At 46.9% G+C, this 21,187-nt stretch overlaps 1 protein-coding gene across 4 annotated transcripts in view; it reads right to left on the bottom strand.

Annotated features, from left to right (window-relative positions):
* The window catches only part of NOS1 (nitric oxide synthase 1), a 358,775-nt gene that overhangs the window by 23,972 nt on the left and 313,616 nt on the right, over positions 1–21,187 (bottom strand). For all 4 annotated transcript variants that reach the window (XM_077462056.1, XM_077462053.1, XM_077462055.1 and 1 more), the window contains exons 21-23: positions 9,286–9,479; positions 6,591–6,760; positions 6,102–6,312 (exon numbers count right to left, since the gene is read on the bottom strand). In XM_077462056.1, the coding sequence (XP_077318182.1) occupies positions 6,102–6,312; positions 6,591–6,760; positions 9,286–9,479 (575 nt within the window). The remainder of the gene's footprint in view (positions 1–6,101; positions 6,313–6,590; positions 6,761–9,285; positions 9,480–21,187) is intronic.

Here is a 21,187-nt window from a genome sequence, read left to right on the forward strand (position 1 = left end):
TGAGTTTGGACACAGTTCACAGCAGACTTGGAATTTATAAAGCAGATCTTGGCGTTTATTCGTGGTACAAACCGTCCAACAAACAAAATATACGGCAACACCGTGCCTTTTAAGTACAACAGAAAAAAAAAAGATAATAAAAAAACAACCTAGCCCGGCTGGGCGCTTACTAACAGGTTCTTCTCACCTATCTGACACCTATAAACACAGCGTCTTTCGCCTGGATATCGCAGGGTGGGTTTTAGCTCCAGCAGTGGCTGCGCTCGCAGCTTCCTCCAACACACAGACTGTTCATTTCCCTGGCTGAGAGCGAGCACCTGCAGGCCCCGCAGAGCCTTTACCTTTCCAGGCTAATTAGGATCAAAGCTCACCTGATCCAAAACCCAGAACTGGATCGGGGGGGGTGTGTGTGGAATGACAGGTCCCTCTACCAAACCTACCTGCCATTCCATATAAACCCAGGCCCGGCAAGATTAAATAATAACTCAGCAGCATATTGCTGCTGAGAAACTGATCCATCCTGGACTTACCATCTCACACTGTGTAGCAACCTAGGTGAGATGTACACCCCCTCGACCACTTCTCCAGTGACATGTCTACATATCCCCCCCCCTCTTTTTCAGACCGGAGGGCTGAGCCTTTTGTCCCCACAGACAACTTACCCTCGACAATGCGTCAGCATTTGCCTGTAACTTCCCTGGCCTGTGTTCCACAGTGAAATTAAAGTTTTGTAAGGACAGAAACCATCTAGTCACTCTTGCATTTCTCTCCTTGTTTAACTTCATCCATGTTAGGGGGGCATGGTCTGTCACCAACTTGAATTTCCTGCCTAGCAAGTAATACTTTAAAGATTCTAGGGCCCACTTCACTGCCAAACATTCTCGCTCCACAATGGCATAATTTTTCTCGGCCGGGGTTAGTTTTCTACTCAAGTACGTCACCGGATGCTCCTCACCATTCACTACTTGTGAGAGTACTGCACCTAAGCCTGTGTTAGAGGCATCTGTCTGGACCAGAAATTCTCGCCTGAAATCGGGGGTAACTAACACAGGTGGTTGGCACAAGGCAGACTTAAGGCTTTGGAAAGCCTTCTCAGCCTCTGGGGTCCACGTGACCATTGCTGTCTTTCCGCCCTTTGTCAAGTCAGTTAGTGGAGCAGCAACTGAGGCAAAGTTCGGCACAAATCTACGGTAATAACCCGTAATACCCAGGAAAGCTCTAATCTGTTTCCTTGTCAGGGGTCTAGGCCAATTCTGTATTGCCTCAATTTTATTTAGCTGTGGCTTAATCAATCCTCTCCCAACAATGTAGCCCAGATATTTGGCCTCTTCTAGGGCTAGAGCACACTTCTCGGCATTTATGGTCAACCCTGCATCACTTATGGTATCCAACACGGCCTGTACCTTACAGAGGTGACTTTCCCAATCAGGGCTAAAAATGACCACATCATCGAGGTAGGCGGCAGAGTAATCCCGATGTGGTCGCAGAATCAAGTCCATCAACCTCTGGAAAGTTGCAGGCGCTCCATGTAACCCGAATGGCATCACTACATACTGGAATAGCCCCTCAGGGGTGGAGAATGCTGTTTTCTCTTTAGCCTCGCCAGAAAGTGGAATCTGCCAGTAGCCCTTTGTGAGATCGAGGGTGGTTATGTACCTGGCGTTACCTAACTTCTCAATCAACTCATCTACCCTGGGCATAGGATAAGCATCGAACTTGGAGATCTCATTCAACTTTCTGAAATCGTTACAGAACCTCCAAGTTCCATTGGGCTTTGGGATTAGCACAATCGGGCTGGACCATTCACTCTGTGACACCTCAATTACCCCCAGATCAAGCATACGTTTTACCTCGGCAGATACGGCTTTCCTACGTGCCTCCGGTATCCTATAGGGCTTTAGGTTTACTCTGCTTCTAGGCTCAGTTTCAATGTGATGATGGATGAGGTGGGTACACCCTGGGAGGTCAGAGAACTTGTTTTTGTTTTTCTGTAAAAATTCCTGGGCCTCCTGTTTCTGTGACACTGATAGAGTATCACCTACCTTGACTGGAGGGATTGGTGGTGACAAATTATTAACAGTATTTGTCGCCACCAAGGATTCCCTGTCTTTCCAGGGCTTGATCAAGTTTATGTGATAAACTTGGAAAGGCTTCCTTCTACCTGGTTGGTGCACCTTGTAGTTCACCTCACTGATCTTTTCAACAATTTCATAAGGACCTTGCCACTTCGCCAAGAATTTACTCTCAACAGTGGGGACTAGTATAAGGACCCTATCGCCTGGGTTGAATGTCCTGATTCTTGCGGACCGGTTGTAAATTCTACTTTGGGCCTCTTGAGCTCTCTGGAGGTGTTCCCTTACCAGGGGCATTACAGTGGCTATACGGTCCTGCATTTGTGCTACATGCTCAATAACACTCTTGTATGGGGTGGACTCATTCTCCCATGTCTCTTTTGCAATGTCCAGTAGACCCCTAGGGTGACGACCATAGACCAACTCGAATGGTGAGAACCCTGTGGACGCTTGGGGCACTTCCCTAATAGCAAACATGAGGTAGGGTAATAAATGATCCCAGTCACGACCATCTTTTCCCACCACTTTCTTCAACATATGTTTCAAAGTTTTATTAAATCTCTCCACCAATCCGTCCGTCTGGGGGTGGTATACAGAGGTACGGATGTGTGAGACTTTAAATAGTTTGCATAATTCCTTCATCAGTTTTGACATAAATGGCGTACCTTGGTCAGTTAGGATTTCTTTGGGGATCCCAGTCCTAGAGAACATATAAAACAACTCACGTGCAATTGTTTTAGATGCAGTGTTTCTTAAGGGTACAGCCTCAGGATAGCGGGTCACATAATCTATGACTACCAAAATATACTGGTGTCCTCTAGCTGACTTTACAACGGGACCCACTAAATCCATGGCAATACGCTCAAAAGGCACCTCTATAATAGGGAGCGAAACCAAAGGACTGCGAAAATGTGACACTGGGGCACTAACCTGACATGTGGGGCACGACTCACAGTATTTTTTAATGTCATCATATATCGCCGGCCAAAAAAACCTCTGGAGAACCCTCTCTCGCGTTTTGTCAGTCCCCAAGTGTCCCCCAAGAACATGGTTATGTGCCATGTCAAGCACCTGACGCCGATACGGCTAGGTACCAGAAGCTGTTCCACAATCTCATCCTTAATCTTATTGACTCTATAGAAAAGATCATTAGTCACCGAAAAATGTGGAAATCTTTTTTCAGCATCTGGTTCCTGAGGTACCCCATTCATAACAGCAACCTGCTCTCTCGCATTTTTGAGAGTGGGGTCCTGTAATTGTGCAGCGCCAAAATTATCCCTAGACACCTCTAAGTCTAGTATATTTTGCTCAGTGGGAGGAGCCTCCTCCTCCCCAGCCAGGACCTGCAAAGGAGAACAATCATTTTCATCCTGCACACTTCTATCATTCACAGGGGACAAAGCAACCCCCTTAGAGGTATCCTCACTCCTTTTGGGGATTTTTCTTTTTTCCCAGAGAGCCCAGAATAGTGGAAAATCGCGCCCCAATATTACATTATGCATGAGGTTTTTAATCACACCCACTTCGTATTGTACGGTGCCTTGTTCAGTCCCGACTTTAGCCAGCACTATAGGGTACACTTTTGTATCACCATGTATGCACACAACACTCATATGCTTTTTAGACTCTAAGTCCCCAGCCACCAGGCTAGCATGCACCAAGGTTACGAGGCTTCCCGAGTCCATTAACGCCTCAACGGGAAGGTCATTGATTGTAATATTGCAGATTTGCGGTTCAGTCTCTAGTCCAGGAACTGCAGCACAAGATGGTTCCGCAAATAGCGACTGACGCCGGCTAGCGTCACACTCCATGGGTTCAGTGGTAAGAGGGCAATGGGCAGACACGTGTCCCGCCTCATGGCATCTCCAACACTGGATAGGGCCTGGTCTCTTTGGCAAGGAGTCCTTTTTAGAGCCCCTTAGCCACCCGGGACCATCACCAGTCTTTTGTCCCTGAGACACCACTTGAGCCCTTTTCCCTCCATCAGCACCCCTCCACACTCCCCCAATAGATGGAAGTCTCTTACCAGCTGACGGCACAGATCTGGCGCTCCGGGGAGGTGAAGATGCTGCAGGAACATCACGGAGGTAGTCCTCAGTCGCCTGGAACCTCTCCACAAGGTTGACAAGTTCGTTTGCATTCTTAGGATCACCTTGTCCCACCCAGCGTTGCAGGTCAGTAGGAAGCGCTCGGAGGTAGCGATCCATCACGACCTTCTCTAGGATTTGTGCAGGAGTAGAAGTGTCTGGCTCCAACCACTTTCTTGCCAAATGGATTAGGTCATACATCTGGGACCTCGCTGATTTGTCCAGACTGTAGCTCCAGTTGCGTACCCTCCGGGCACGGACTGCAGTAGTAACTCCTAGTCGGGCAAGTACCTCCTCTTTTAGCCGAGTATAGTCCTTAACCTCTTGCTCACTGAGGTCATAGTAGGCCTTTTGAGGTTCACCTGTTAAATAGGGCGCAATTACCTCTGCCCACTCAGCGGCTGGTAACTTCTCTCGCTCAGCCACGCGCTCAAATACTGTTAGATAGGCCTCAACATCGTCCTCAGCAGTCATCTTTTGCAGTGCTTGCTGCACAGTCCTTCTCCCAAAAAAAATCTCTGGAGCGGCTCCCTCCACTGTGGGTGGATTAGCAACCACAGGCGCCTCTCGATTTACTATCAGGTGCTCGATAAGTTGTTGTTGGCTTTGGCGCAAAGCTTGCAACTCTTCCTTATGCATCTGCTGTTGTGCAGCCATGGACTGTTCATGTCGTCTATTGGCCTCTGTCTGAGCCTGCTGTTGTTGCAAACTCACTTGCATAAACTGCTTCAGCATCTCCTCCATGTTGCTGGACTGTTCTTGGAGTGTAGTTGCAGCTTTCACCCAGGACATAAGCAGCTGTAGCCAAGTCTGTCCACACCGTTGCCCCTAGCAACCGTGTTGCCCGAATTCTCCACCAATTGTAAGGGATCTTCCCGGGGTAGGGTGAGTTTGGACACAGTTCACAGCAGACTTGGAATTTATAAAGCAGACCTTGGCGTTTATTCGTGGTACAAACCGTCCAACAAACAAAATATACAGCAACACCGTGCCTTTTAAGTACAACAGAAAAAAAAAAGATAATAAAAAAACAACCTAGCCCGGCTGGGCGCTTACTAACAGGTTCTTCTCACCTATCTGACACCTATAAACACAGCGTCTTTCGCCTGGATATCGCAGGGTGGGTTTTAGCTCCAGCAGTGGCTGCGCTCGCAGCTTCCTCCAACACACAGACTGTTCATTTCCCTGGCTGAGAGCGAGCACCTGCAGGCCCCGCAGAGCCTTTACCTTCCCAGGCTAATTAGGATCAAAGCTCACCTGATCCAAAACCCAGAACTGGATCGGGGGGGGTGTGTGTGGAATGACAGGTCCCTCTACCAAACCTACCTGCCATTCCATATAAACCCAGGCCCGGCAAGATTAAATAATAACTCAGCAGCATATTGCTGCTGAGAAACTGATCCATCCTGGACTTACCATCTCACACTGTGTAGCAACCTAGGTGAGATGTACACCCCCTCGACCACTTCTCCAGTGACATGTCTACAATAATGATACACATCTATACCAAAAAAAGATAATCCAGTGTTTAGATTATGTCCATACATCTGACCACCACTATATGTTGTGGACTGATTTTCACTAGTGATACCTGTCATTAGATAATTGCTTGTGACACCTATGCAGTGCTAGAACACTATGAGGTCGTTGGTCAACAATATTTTTTCAACACGGTGGAAAATTACATGCAGCTTATGTTAATACATTGGGGTTGATTTACTAAAACTGGAGAGTGCAAAATCTGATGCAGCTGTACATGGTAACCAATCAGCTTCTAACTTCAGCTTGTTCAATTAAGCTTTGACCAAATTTTGCCCTCTCCAGTTTTAGTAAATCAACCCCATTTTCCAAACAATAGCAAGACTTTTGTGGATGGGAATATCACTAGGAAGATATACTATTTTATGAAAAAAAATGTATTTTACAAATTTTCCAACATTACCTCTTGTACGATAGGACACAACCGCAACAGTAAGGTGAACCTCATCAGGATACAAATCAGGAGAGGAGCTGATGGAGTAATAACGAGGTTGTAGTAGGGGTAGCTGTGTAAGCAGCAGAGATGATGGCATCTGAACTGAGGGAAACTCCTCTAGCACCTCAACAATAGTAGGATTCTTGTACCACTTCCACTGCTCGTATTCTTGTAAGCCCTGAGTAGCAAGGTCATCGTTATTGGAAGCACTTTCAACAGGGATAGATAGATAGATAGATAGATAGATAGATAGATAGATAGATAGATAGATAGATAGATAGATAGATAGATAGATAGATAGACAGTCCTACCCTACTTCTGTCATCCGTTTTGTTAAACATTTGCATTTGTTTTGCTGCAAATTATACTCTTCCATAATCATTATTTATTTTATATTTTGTTTTTATGGGCAGATGTCACAAAGAATGCTATTTCAAAAATGGATCATGACAATACCTTGCTTAAAATATCCAGACTTTTTTTCTCTTTTTCATTGGTGGCAAGACATGCAATTTGCTGCATCAGAAGTGGTGTGGGTGGAGTTGTGATATCCAAGAAATACTTGAGGGCCTGGAAGATGGTGCACGGAGGGATCCGCTCTTCTTCAGTCCAGTTACTGATTACACCTGTATCATCATACCACACAGCTTTAGAATTTGGACACCTGTATGCTAGTATTCATTGTCAGCAGCCTGCTGTTTTCTAGTTTCAGATACACAACTTTTGTGCAGCAACCACAAGTACAGTATGTGCAACTGAGAGATAACTATACTGCAATATTCATAAGTCTAAACTAAAAGGCAAATGTATATATTGCATTAAATAGGCTGTGCTGCTGTTTGTATTTGTATCTACTGATAAAAAGCAGACTGAACAAAGTAAACCAATAGTTAGTGATTATGTTTTAGATTTTAGTAGTCATGGGTTTGAAATTAGCCAGTGTTATTTTTAGTAATTTTAAACCAGAATAACATAAAATAAAATCAGGTTTGGGTGAGATAATATCTGCCATTCTCTGGTATATAACAGAAATGCATGATTTACCATTAGATATAGCATGCACGTTCCTATGTGCAGCAGATAAAAGGAGGTATCCTTTTCCTGTATAATCATTGGCCAGGCATTTTATTCTATCAACTGTAGGGATAATAATCTTTTGTAAAGTTGTTTACACATTGGGATTGTTTTACTAAAGAGAAATTTACTTAGCAAGGAAAGTTGTATTTTGCATTGGAATTTTCCCTGGAGCTTAGTGAATGTGGAAATACCTCACTTTGCAAAGAATACTAGATCATGTGCAACAAAAATAGAAAAACAGCACATGATTGGTTGGTGGAAGTCAGCAAAGCTTCACCTCATTCACTAATCGCTAGGGTAAATTCTCATTTAAAGTGAAACTTCTCTTGCAAAAAAAACAGCCTATTTGCCTTGAGTTAATCAACCCCATTATTTCAGTATCGTAACCCAACTTTGGTCTCTTTTTACAAACCCAACACCCAAATACAAGCAAAGTAACTTTGTATATGCAATGCAGTATGTTGATAACTATAAAGACTTTGGAAGGTAAAAGAATCTCTCAACAAACAAAACGGCCCAGCATAGGAAGGCAAATTCTACAGGTAAAGATTTATCAGTCTTCCTATAGCTTAAACAAAATAGATATTTATCCAAGGATACTGTGGTGCACATTTTGGGCAGAGCTTGGACAACTTATTTGCAAGAGGTGTGAAAGAGGCCATTTACAACAAACTGGAACAACGATCCCTGAACAAGGGATGAGGCCTTCAACACCATCTATCTTAAACAAATAATGCCATTTCATCATCTCTACCCTTGTGATTTGAAAACTATTCACACATTTAGCCATGTAAATTCTAAATGAATTAGAACTTCATGGCACCAAGAATGGGATTATGTAACTAGAACAGGATGGTTTCACAGTCTTCATATGTCCTATGCGGTTTTTGGACAATCAACATTTCATAGTGGTTGGATGAAACTGTCAGTACTAAATGTGTGAATGTAAATGCTGGGGTAACTTCTGATACTAGTTGGAACTGAAGAAGTGGCTTGGTGAAACTATGAAACATCTTCAACTTTGCTGATCAAGTCTAACTAAAGGCATTTTTTAAAATTAGTTTTGCATAGAGTGGAAAGGCATTAGAGCACCTGTCAGTTTCTATTATTGTTTGTGCCCCGATTAGGGAGAGTCAACCTCCCTATTTGTCCTGTTTACCATTCTTTTCAAAAGTAAAAGCAAAAGAAAATCCCAAATTTTGGGCTGACTTCAGAACCCTAATAGAGAGGACATCTGGTGACATTAGACCTGGTGACCCGGTTGACACACCAGAAATCCCTTTGGAGGGATTTCCTCTCAGTTCCTGTTTTGGCTATAGGACAGGAAGTAAAGGGAAATCTCCACAATGGGACACAGATGGCAAAAAAAATAATAACCCCCCTTAACCCTATCCAAAATGAAAACATGTTTTGCCATTAGTTACATTTTAAATGTGACTAACTACTACTAACTATACCATGACTTGGATAGGAAAGAACCTGTTTAAAATGGTCATCTTAACTGATGAGCATTACTTAGGATGTCAAAGTTGTGTCCACTCAAGCTCCAATGAATAAAAACAGCTCTGCAAGGCACTAAATGCACTATAATGCAAGAATCCTTAACACATGTGCAGCTTCCTGCAATTTTAAGCTTGACCATCAGAAAATGGTTTGAAAAAAACAGAGATCGTACATGCTCCTACTGCAGTGCAATGCTTTTTTGAAGAACTGTACAAATTGCAGGGTAACAGTACTAACATGCATGGGCCAATAAGAATTCATGATCATGGCTATCTTACATTTTTACATCCATTTTAAAACTGAAATGGTAAAACTGTTTTTTTGGCTAAGAAAAATGAGAACTGAAGAATGAAAACGTTAAGGCAACCCATAGGTAAACCCACTTCATTTTGACTTACAAACTCATAAAAATGTAATATAAAGTATTACAACATTTGTATAAGTTATTCTGAAAACTGCACCAAAAAGTAATGCAGAGTCAAGCATGAAGAAATAATAAAGGTTCTTAAATACTGTTATTAACATAACCATCTTACGTTAAATGTATATGTTTAAGTTAAACATAACAAACCTAAAGCAGTGTTTCTCTCCTCCAAAATCTCTACTTTAACAAGCTGGTTGACAGGTGGAGCATCTTCCAGTCTTTCAATCAAGGCATTGACAAGATCATCATGGTTGCCGGGAAAAACCCCTAAGTGGTCTCCTGGTCTGTACCTCAGCTCTTGGTGTCCATTGGTGTGGAGCCGAAGGGATATAGTTAATCGGCTATAAAAAAAAAAAAACACACACACACACAATAAGAAACATTATCATTAGTGGTATGCCAATTAGAAAATGGCTAGCAAGATTCCTTGCAGAATTTTATTGTATCTTTCCATGACTACCCATAGCATCTAATCATCCGCTCAATCAATCTAGTAAAAAAAAGTTGAAGCAAGCATTATTATAGAGTAGGGAAGGGTTAAAGCCCATCAGATTTTTTCACCAACTGTATCCCATCGATTAGATTTCCCTTCACTTCCTATTCTATGCACACATATGGAATAAGAGGGAATCTTGCAAAAATTAGGGAAATCCCCTCTTTAACAGTTAAAATATATTCCAATTGAAAAACTTTTTCTCAATTGAAGTTCCTTTCACAACATCACATTTAGAATTTTCACAAATTTTCAGTTTCAAGACAAATAGAAAGTGTAACCCTTCCCAAGGCAGACTTTTATCCAAAACAATATAAACAGGTTTAGGTTTAGGTGCACTTTAAAAATTTCCCAAAAATCTAAATGGAACTGAAAGTTAAAGCAACCCTGTCAGCTGCTTTATTAAATTAGATTCACATTCTCCTGCAAATGAAGAGGTATTATACTCACTTCTCTAGAAACACGTTTCTCTGACCTTTGGCCAATTGCAGCACTGCAACTTTCATTCGTCTCTTCAGTACTTGAAAAGGAGTGTTGAATGCCGGTGTCAGCCCGTCGGTACTGCTTCATTCTAAAACTATATTACTGTTGTGTTCTGCAGTAATGCATGGATTAGAGCAGGGGTAGGCAACCCTCCAGCACTGGTGACGCAAACGGCCTCTTTTTCCGGCACTTGACTCCCTCCCCTTCAGCAGAGCAGCACAGGGAAGCGTCAGTGAGTCACAAATGCATTCCAATTTCAGAGTTCCCCCGTCCGCACCTGCACTGAGGGGGAGGCACTGTGCCACCACACTTTGTAAAAAATGGAAAACATTGTTTGGTTCTCTAACTTTGCTGTAGCTGCGATCCTCTGCTTTTGTGATGGGGATGAGATTGGGTTCAGTTCTGCTGGGGGGGCGGTCCCTGTTTTTAGGAGGAGGGGGACTGTCATTGGCCACTGCTAAAGCCAATCACAGTCCTGCTAGCCCCGCCCACCTTCTGGAGAAAGATGACTCACTTGGTTGCCACTACCAATCTCAGAAAGAAGGGATTTCACTGTGATTTGAGAAAACCACAACCAGGTGACAGTTTGTGGAATTACTGTTGACCTTCTGGGAACTTTGTTGAAATTATTCCTGAACCCTTGCATCACTTACTACGGAACCCCTGCACTCTGTGTCCCTTTAAGCCACAACCAGTATTCAGCGCAATGAAAATCACATCCAACTTTTCTTGTGGTGCAGAGCACTGCACTTTTCTCAACTGCGGGGGCCCAACTAATGATCTTGCACACAGGCCCACTGCTTTCAGTAAATGCCCCTGACCTGAGCTCATCATTGCACATCCATTCCAGATGCTTGTATGTGACATCACATACATCACATACATCACATACATCACATACAAGCACGTGGGCTGGATGCGAGAGGTGGATCAGCAGGATGAGTGTGCAAGGACAGGTAGATGTGTCTCATCTCTGCTTCCTTTCCCCTCTCTGCATAAAGCGCATATCATAGATGGGAGGAGGGTACAAGCGGTGAAGCAGATGAGCAGGGGGGTACAGCGGTGGGGAAAATGAGCAGGAGGGGTTCTGAGGTGGGACAGATGAGCAGGAGGGTACAGCGGTGGGGCAGCTGTGCAGGGAGGTACAGTGGTGGAAGAGATGAGAATGGGGTTCAGCAGTGGGACAGAATAGCAGAGGGGGGGTACAGATGTGAGACAGATGTGCAGAAGGTACATTGGTGGGGCAGATGAGAAAGCAGGTTACAGTGGTGGGCCAGATGAGCAGATGGGTTCAGTGTCAGGACAGATGAGAAGGTGATTCAGTAGTGAGACCGAAGAAAATGGGGATACGGCGGTGGAGCAGATGTGCTGGGAGGTACAGTGGTGGAACAGATGAGCAGGGGGGTTACAGTGGTGGGACAGATGAGCAGATGGGTTCAGTGTTAGGACAGATGAGAAGATGATTCAGTAGTGAGACAGAAGAACATGGGGATATGGCGGTGGAGCAGATGTGCTGGGAGGTACAGTGGTGGGGCAGATGAGCAGGGGGGTTACAGTGGTGGGACAGGAGAGCAAGGGCACATTGGTGGGGCAGATGAGCAGATGGGTTCAGTGTTAAGACAGATGAGAAGGTGATTCAGTAGTGAGACAGAACAGCATGGGGATACAGCAGTGGAGCAGATGTGCTGGGAGGTAAAGTGGTGGGGCAGATGAGCAGGGGGGTTACAGTGGTGGGACAGGAGAGCAAGGGTACATTGGTGGGGCAGATGAGCAGATGGGTTCAGTGTTAGGACAGATGAGAAGGTGATTCAGTAGTGAGACAGAACAGCATGGGGATACAGCGGTGGAGCAGATGTGCTGGGAGGTAAAGTGGTGGAGCAGATGAGCAGGGGGGTTACAGTGGTGGGACAGGAGAGCAAGGGGGTACAGTGGTGGGGCAGATGTGCAGGAGGTAAAGTGATGGGAGAAATGAGAAGGGGGTTCAGCAGTCAGACAGAAAAGCAGGGGGGGGGGTACAGTGATGGGGCAGAGGAGAAAGGCGGTACATTGGTAGGACAGATGAGCAGGGAGTTACAGCAGTGGGGCAGAGGAGCAGGGTTGTACAGAAGTGGGGCAGATGTGCAGAGGAGAAAGGAGATACATCCGTGGAACACATGAGCAAGGGGTTACAGTGGTGGGGCAGAAGCGCAGGGGGTACAGTGGTTGGGCATATGAGTAGTGATGGCCGAACGGTTCGCCCGGCGGTCGTTTCGCGGCGAATTTCCGACATTCGCGGTCCGCACGTTCGAACGCCTTTTTCCGTCGTTCGCCGCGGCGGACTTACGTGTTTAATGTATACAAGAACTTTAACCTTTGGTGACACGTTTATCATGTGATACAGGACAGCCAATTGAGACATGACAGCACATGGACACTTGTACATTCCCCCTAACCTATAAATACACCCGATCCGGTGGCCATTTTACATTCTTTCTTCTGTTACGATAGGGACAGGTTCCTGTGTGGAGTAGGGAGAGATAAACCACTAGCTATTTGGTACACAAAAGTTCTTTTCAGGACTGGTATAGGTGTTAGGTGTTGATAGGTTTGCTGTGCTGCTGATTCTTGCAGCAGCCTGAGTGTCTTTTGTTAGTTTAGAGAAAGGGAAAGGACGGTGTATGCTACAGGGACAGCCAGATTAGTCTTTCATCATCATCATCATCATCATCATCATTAGCTGTTACTATCAAGGTCCACAAAAGAGCTGTTCCAGTAACCACTAATCGTTCTCTTTTTTTGCCAATTTGTATAGGGACAGGAAGGAAGCAGTGTTGTCAGGCAGTGAGGGTAATTTTAAAGACTTGCTGTTATTATTAGTTCCACAAAGGTTCTTTTCAGGACTGGTATCAGTGGTACAGTAATAGGCTTGTACATGTATAATATTCTTTCTTCCAAATATAGAAAGGATATTATACTTGACTGCTGCCCTTCTGCTGCAGTCTGCTAAACATTCACAACTCACTTGTTCCACAAAAGTTCTTATAAGGACTGGTAACTTGGTATAGGGTGCTACGGTACATAGGCTTGAGTGCGGTACAGTCTGCTGTTCTGTAAGGACCGCTATCGGTCCACAATAGATAGGGTTGACGTGCACCACTGCTGACCGCTGCCCTATACTGCAGCAGTCCTTCAGCGGTATAGGGACTGACGTACAGTCTGCTAATCACTAACACACAACCTGCTTGTTCCACAAAAGTTCTTATAAGGACTGGTAACTTGGTATAGGGTGCTACGGTACATAGGCTTGAGTGCGGTACAGTCTGCTGTTCTGTAAGGACCGCTATCGGTCCACAATAGATAGGGTTGACGTGCACCACTGCTGACCGCTGCCCTATACTGCAGCAGTCCTTCAGCGGTATAGGGACTGACGTACAGTCTGCTAAACACTAATACACAACCTGCTTGGTCCACAAAAGTTCTTATAAGGACTGGTAACTTGGTATAGGGTGCTACGGTACATAGGCTTGAGTGCGGTACAGTCTGCTGTTCTGTAAGGACCGCTATCGGTCCACAATAGATAGGGTTGACGTGCACCACTGCTGACCGCTGCCCTATACTGCAGCAGTCCTTCAGCGGTATAGGGACTGACGTACAGTCTGCTAAACACTAATACACAACCTGCTTGGTCCACAAAAGTTCTTATAAGGACTGGTAACTTGGTATAGGGTGCTACGGTACATAGGCTTGAGTGCGGTACAGTCTGCTGTTCTGTAAGGACCGCTATCGGTCCACAATAGATAGGGTTGACGTGCACCACTGCTGACCGCTGCCCTATACTGCAGCAGTCCTTCAGCGGTATAGGGACTGACGTACAGTCTGCTAATCACTAACACACAACCTGCTTGTTCCACAAAAGTTCTTATAAGGACTGGTAACTTGGTATAGGGTGCTACGGTACATAGGCTTGAGTGCGGTACAGTCTGCTGTTCTGTAAGGACCGCTATAGGTCCACAATAGATAGGGTTGACGTGCACCACTGCTGACCGCTCACCTATACTGCAGCAGTCCTTCAGCGGTATAGGGACTGACGTACAGTCTGCTAATCACTAACACACAACCTGCTTGTTCCACAAAAGTTCTTATAAGGACTGGTAACTTGGTATAGGGTGCTACGGTACATAGGCTTGAGTGCGGTACAGTCTGCTGTTCTGTAAGGACCGCTATCGGTCCACAATAGATAGGGTTGACGTGCACCACTGCTGACCGCTGCCCTATACTGCAGCAGTCCTTCAGCGGTATAGGGACTGACGTACAGTCTGCTAATCACTAACACACAACCTGCTTGTTCCACAAAAGTTCTTATAAGGACTGGTAACTTGGTATAGGGTGCTACGGTACATAGGCTTGAGTGCGGTACAGTCTGCTGTTCTGTAAGGACCGCTATAGGTCCACAATAGATAGGGTTGACGTGCACCACTGCTGACCGCTCACCTATACTGCAGCAGTCCTTCAGCGGTATAGGGACTGACGTACAGTCTGCTAATCACTAACACACAACCTGCTTGTTCCACAAAAGTTCTTATAAGGACTGGTAACTTGGTATAGGGTGCTACGGTACATAGGCTTGAGTGCGGTACAGTCTGCTGTTCTGTAAGGACCGCTATCGGTCCACAGTAGATAGGGTTGACGTGCACCACTGCTGACCGCTGCCCTATACTGCAGCAGTCCTTCAGCGGTATAGGGACTGACGTACAGTCTGCTAATCACTAACACACAACCTGCTTGTTCCACAAAAGTTCTTATAAGGACTGGTAACTTGGTATAGGGTGCTACGGTACATAGGCTTGAGTGCGGTACAGTCTGCTGTTCTGTAAGGACCGCTATAGGTCCACAATAGATAGGGTTGACGTGCACCACTGCTGACCGCTCACCTATACTGCAGCAGTCCTTCAGCGGTATAGGGACTGACGTACAGTCTGCTAATCACTAACACACAACCTGCTTGTTCCACAAAAGTTCTTATAAGGACTGGTAACTTGGTATAGGGTGCTACGGTACATAGGCTTGAGTGCGGTACAGTCTGCTGTTCTGTAAGGACCGCTATCGGTCCACAATAGATAGGGTTGACGTGCACCACTGCTGACCGCTGCCCTATACTGCAGCAGTCCTTCAGCGGTATAGGGACTGACGTACAGTCTGCTAATCACTAACACACAACCTGCTTGTTCCACAAAAGTTCTTATAAGGACTGGTAACTTGGTATAGGGTGCTACGGTACATAGGCTTGAGTGCGGTACAGTCTGCTGTTCTGTAAGGACCGCTATCGGTCCACAATAGATAGGGTTGACGTGCACCACTGCTGACCGCTGCCCTATACTGCAGCAGTCCTTCAGCGGTATAGGGACTGACGTACAGTCTGCTAATCACTAACACACAACCTGCTTGTTCCACAAAAGTTCTTATAAGGACTGGTAACTTGGTATAGGGTGCTACGGTACATAGGCTTGAGTGCGGTACAGTCTGCTGTTCTGTAAGGACCGCTATCGGTCCACAATAGATAGGGTTGACGTGCACCACTGCTGACCGCTGCCCTATACTGCAGCAGTCCTTCAGCGGTATAGGGACTGACGTACAGTCTGCTAATCACTAACACACAACCTGCTTGTTCCACAAAAGTTCTTATAAGGACTGGTAACTTGGTATAGGGTGCTACGGTACATAGGCTTGAGTGCGGTACAGTCTGCTGTTCTGTAAGGACCGCTATCGGTCCACAATAGATAGGGTTGACGTGCACCACTGCTGACCGCTGCCCTATACTGCAGCAGTCCTTCAGCGGTATAGGGACTGACGTACAGTCTGCTAAACACTAATACACAACCTGCTTGGTCCACAAAAGTTCTTATAAGGACTGGTAACTTGGTATAGGGTGCTACGGTACATAGGCTTGAGTGCGGTACAGTCTGCTGTTCTGTAAGGACCGCTATAGGTCCACAATAGATAGGGTTGACGTGCACCACTGCTGACCGCTCACCTATACTGCAGCAGTCCTTCAGCGGTATAGGGACTAAGAGTTTTGTCACAGGGTCATTTAAAAAATGACATGCAGAGGAAGAGGCAGGCCCTTCCGCAGGGGTGGTAGGGGTAGGGCAGGAGCAACAGGCTTGAGCCAAAGTGGGAAGTTGCAGAAGGTGCGTTCAATTACTTTAAAGGATGCACCAGACTTGGTTGAGTGGCTCGCTCAGCCTTACTCTTCTGCACCCTCCTCATCCTCTCGATCTGCACCCTCTTCTTCACTCTCTGCTATGTGCACCCCCAAAGACACTACCACCAACAACACGACCACCACCACCACCACCACATACCTTCCGCTTGAGTCACTGGAATTATTTTCCGATCCATATCAAGAGGACATTTCTGATGCGCAGCCACTCTTGGTATTGGATCAGGAAGAGGAGGTAGCAACAAGCGCTACTCAGCAGTCTGACGCCAGTACCCAGATCAGCCCAAGGAGGAGGTTGGTCCCCGGTGTTGCTGCCTACTCCGAGATCTCTACTTATAGCGGTGGGGAAGGTGACGTTGATGATGACGTGTCTAGTGATGTCACGTGGGTGCCCACAAGAGAGGAAGAGGAGGGGAGTTCAGAGGGAGATATGGACCAGCAGATAGGGAGGAGAAGCAGCAATGACTTACATTGCACAGCAGGGACAAAGCAGACTGCAAATGTATCAGGAGCGAGTCATCGACCATGTACGGTCACATCTGGCGCTCCCAGGACACCGGCACATGGCTCCGCAGTGTGGGCTTTTTTTAACGTGTCCGCTGCTGACAATAGCGTTGCCATCTGCAATCTTTGCAGTCAACGCGTTAGTCGCGGTAAGCCCAATACTCACCTAGGGACGACCGCCTTAAGAAGGCACATGAGCAGCCATCACGAGCCCAGTGGGAGCAACGGAACACACAAAGCCACACTGCAGGCTCTCACCGTCCAGCCTCGTCTTCTACTTCTCCTTCTCCTCTCTCCTCACAATTGTCCTCCACTCCACCTTTCATCACGCCAAGCTCACATTTTTCTGCAAAAAGGCAGGCTTCCGTGGGCCTAATGTTTGAGCGTAAAAAAATGATGATGCCGGATAACCCTCTTGCCCAACGGTTGGCGGCTGGCTTGTCAGAACTCATAGCCCGCCAACTACTGCCATATAAACTGGTGGACTCGGAGGCCTTTCGCAAATTTGTGGCCATTGGAACACCACAATGGAAGGTCCCAGGAAGGAAGTATTTCTCAGAGAAGGGCATCCCAGAGCTATATGGCCATGTTCAGCGGCAAGTGAATGTATCTCTGGCACACAGTGTCGGTGCCAAGATACATCTGACCACAGACACGTGGTCTAGCAAACACGGGCAGGGAAGGTATATCAGTTTTACTGCCCACTGGGTGAACCTTCTGACGGCCGTCAAGCATGTAACCCGTGGCACCCGTGTAGATTTGGTTTTACCGCCACGGATTGCATGCAGGCCTGACTCTTCTTCTCCTCCTCCTACTCCATCCTCCTCCCTCTCCTCCTCAGCTGCCTCCTCCTTTTCCGCTGCTAGCGTCTCTTCCACTGCACCGCCCAAGCTCCCCAGAACCTATTCCACATGCCAGGTGAGACGTTGCCATGCCGTGCTGCGTCTGTTGTGCCTGGAAGCAAAGAGCCACACTGGCCCGGCACTCCTTTCAGCTTTGCGTTCACAGGCAGATGAGTGGCTAACACCGCTCAATTTGACAGTTGGTAAAGTGGTGTGTGACAACGGTGCCAATCTGCTTAGCGCATTGAAACAGGGCAAAATCACGCACGTGCCGTGCATGGCACACGTCTTAAACTTGGTCGTGCAGCGATTCCTTGTCAAATACCCTGGGGTCCAGGACATCTTGCGGCAGGCAAGGAAAATCTCGGCCCATTTCAGAAGATCTTACACGGCCATGGCTCGCCTTGCTGACATTCAGCGGCGACACCATCTGCCGGTCAGACGTCTTATTTGCGATTGCCCGACGCGATGGAACTCAACCTTCTATATGCTTGATAGGCTGCTCCAGCAGAAACGTGCAGTTAACGTCTACCTGTATGAACTCTGCGAAAGAAACGGTTCTGGGGAGCTGGGTTTTTTTTCACCGCGCCAGTGGCTGCTCATGCGCGACACATGCAGACTTCTGCGGCCATTTGAGGAGATCACCAAACTGGTCAGTCGCAGCCATGGCGCCATCAGTGACATGGTACCTTATGCCTTCTTTCTGGAGCGTGCATTGCGTCGTGTCATTGATCAGGCTGTGGAGGAGCAGGAGCGGGAAGATGAGGAAGTCGCAATGCTGGATGAATTCCCAGGGGGGGCTACTCTATCTGAGACAAGTCAACAACAGGAGTCTGATGAGGAGTCAGAGGAGGATGGTGCCGGGGCGGATGAGCAGGAGCAAGAAGAGCATGCTTTAAACCTTTCTGGGATCCCTGTTGTGCGTGGATGGGGAGAGGAGAATGAAGAGGACGACATTATCCTGGATGATGAGCAGGAGCCAGGCCACCACACCGCTTCCACTTTAGTGCAAATGGGGGCCTTCATGCTCCAGTGTTTTAATAGGGACCCCCGTATAAAAAGCATGAGGGTCAAGGACCAGTACTGGGTGGCAACGTACTTAGACCCCCGGTACAAACACAAAATGGCGGAAATGTTACCGCCGTCGCAGAGGGCTGTCAGAATGCAGCACTTCCAGGCCTTGCTTCGAGAAATGCTGCATTCTGCTTTTGCGTGCGCTGGCAGAGGAGCAATTCCCACTCCCAGAGAAGGATTTGCGGGTACCAATCCAACAGCGCCTGCAAGAAGAGGCCGGTTTGAAGATGTGTTGGTGACTTCGGATATGAGGTCATTCTTTCAGCCGACCCATCGACAGGTGTCATCCGGATCCAGCATCAGGGAACGCCTAGACCGTCAGGTGTCCGACTACATTGGGTTAACGGCCGATGTGGACGCTCTGAGGAGTGATGAACCCCTAGACTACTGGGTGGGCAGGCTTGACCTCTGGCCAGAGCTTGCCCAATTTGCAATCGAACTGTTGGCTTGCCCCTCATCCAGTGTCCTGTCCGAAAGGACGTTCAGCGCAGCAGGGGGGATTGTGACCGATAAGCGTACTCGCCTAGCTCACCACAGTGTTAACTACCTCACATTTCTAAAAATGAATGAGGCATGGATCTCGGAGGAATTCAACACATGTGACCAGTAGACCATGTATATGTCTATAAACTATTTTTTTAATCAAGCACACAGACCTTCTTAATTCATTTGGCTCACTTCCTTGACCCAAAAAAGCACACCGTACTATATGCCCCTACCCTCCTCTTTGAAGAGGTTGAGCGGTGTCATATTTCTACTGGGGCTGCTTATGATATCCCTGTGCTGTGCTGACTTCCTCCTGGGGGTTCTTATTATGAAGGGATCACACTATCCCTGTGCTGTGCTGACTTCCTCCTGGGGGTTCTTATTATGAGGGGATCACACCATCCCTGTGCTGTGCTGACTTCCTCCTGGGGCTGCTTACGGTGCTGCTGTCAGTGCTGTATGTCACGGTGCTGCTGTCAGCGCTGTATGTCACGGTGCTGCTGTCAGCGCTGTATGTCACGGTGCTGCTGTCAGCGCTGTATGTCACGGTGCTGCTGTCAGCGCTGTATGTCACGGTGCTGCTGTCAGCGCTGTATGTCACGGTGCTGCTGTCAGCGCTGTATGTCACGGTGCTGCTGTCAGCGCTGTATGTCACGGTGCTGCTGTCAGCGCTGTATGTCACGGTGCTGCTGTCAGCGCTGTATGTCACGGTGCTGCTGTCAGCGCTGTATGTCACGGTGCTGCTGTCAGTGCTCTGTATTACGGTGCTGCTGTCAGATGCCTCTATCACGGTGCATGTGTCATTCCGGTATGTCACGCTGCTGGTGATCATCTCCTGCACCCTCTTCTTTGCCTACCCTGGTCCCTGACCTTCCCTCTCCTCCATTGCCTTCATTAGCTCCATAGTCCTGAATTGTTAGAACAATTTCCCAAATAAAATAAAAATGCTTGTAGTTATCGATCCCAAATTCACCTCATACATGTATTATGTCATTGTCCAGATGGTGGGACTACGTTTTACCCCCTAATAATTACCACGTGGCCGCAAATTCGACATGAAGGTTTGCAAAGTTCGCCTCCCATTGAAGTCAATGGGGCCCGCGGCGAACGTTCTGTTTCGCGAACGTTTGGGTCCGTTCGCATTTCGCGTTCGCGAAACGTCCCGTCGGAAGTTCGTCCATCACTACATATGAGAAAGGGGCATATGGTGGGGCATATGAGAAAGGGGGTTACAATGGTGGGGCAGGTGAGAAAGGGGATACATTGGCGGGGCAGATGAGAAAAGGGGTACATTGGTGAGGCAGATGAGAAAGGGGGTACATTGGTGGGGCAGATGTACGGAGGGTACAGTGGTGGGGCAGATGAGCAGGGGGGTACAGTGGTGGGACAGATGAGCAGGGGGGTACAGTGGTGAAACAGATTTGCAAGGGGGACAGTGATCTGAGGTGTGAAGGTGCATGAATTGGGTCTGATCTGAGGTGTGGAGTTGCAGGAATTGGGATTGATCTGAGGCGTGAGAGTGCGGGATGTTTATTTCTCACTACCAAAATACTTTACAGCATTTACTTTCTTTGCAAAAAAATTGGCACACTGTGCTGAAAATGTTGCCTACCAAGGCACAGGGGACATGGGCATCTAAAACTCATGGAACGGTTAAATGCTGAAGAGATCGACAAAGGCTGCAGCGCTGGAACAGTAGAAAGGTAGGAGACTCAGGCCACCAGAAAGGTCTTAGGTTTTTCAGTCATGAACAACTTTTCAGTCTTCAGTTTTCTGAACTACTTTAATCTTTGCTTAGAAACATAGTCACTAGAAATTTACCAGCTATAGTAGAAGTGCTGGGGTCACAGCTGTAAATACTTTTGTATTCTTATGAGAATCAGAAGGCCCTGAGCAGCTTTCTCTTGGCCTGCGATCAATTTCACTGCCTGAAGGCCTCATATTCTGCAACTTCAAGGTCAACAGTGT

This window comes from Lithobates pipiens, unplaced genomic scaffold (genome assembly GCF_037356315.1).
Source record: "Lithobates pipiens isolate NorthernLeopardFrog02 unplaced genomic scaffold, aLitPip1_a1.2 Scaffold_3, whole genome shotgun sequence".
Taxonomy (NCBI): Eukaryota; Metazoa; Chordata; class Amphibia; order Anura; family Ranidae; genus Lithobates; species Lithobates pipiens.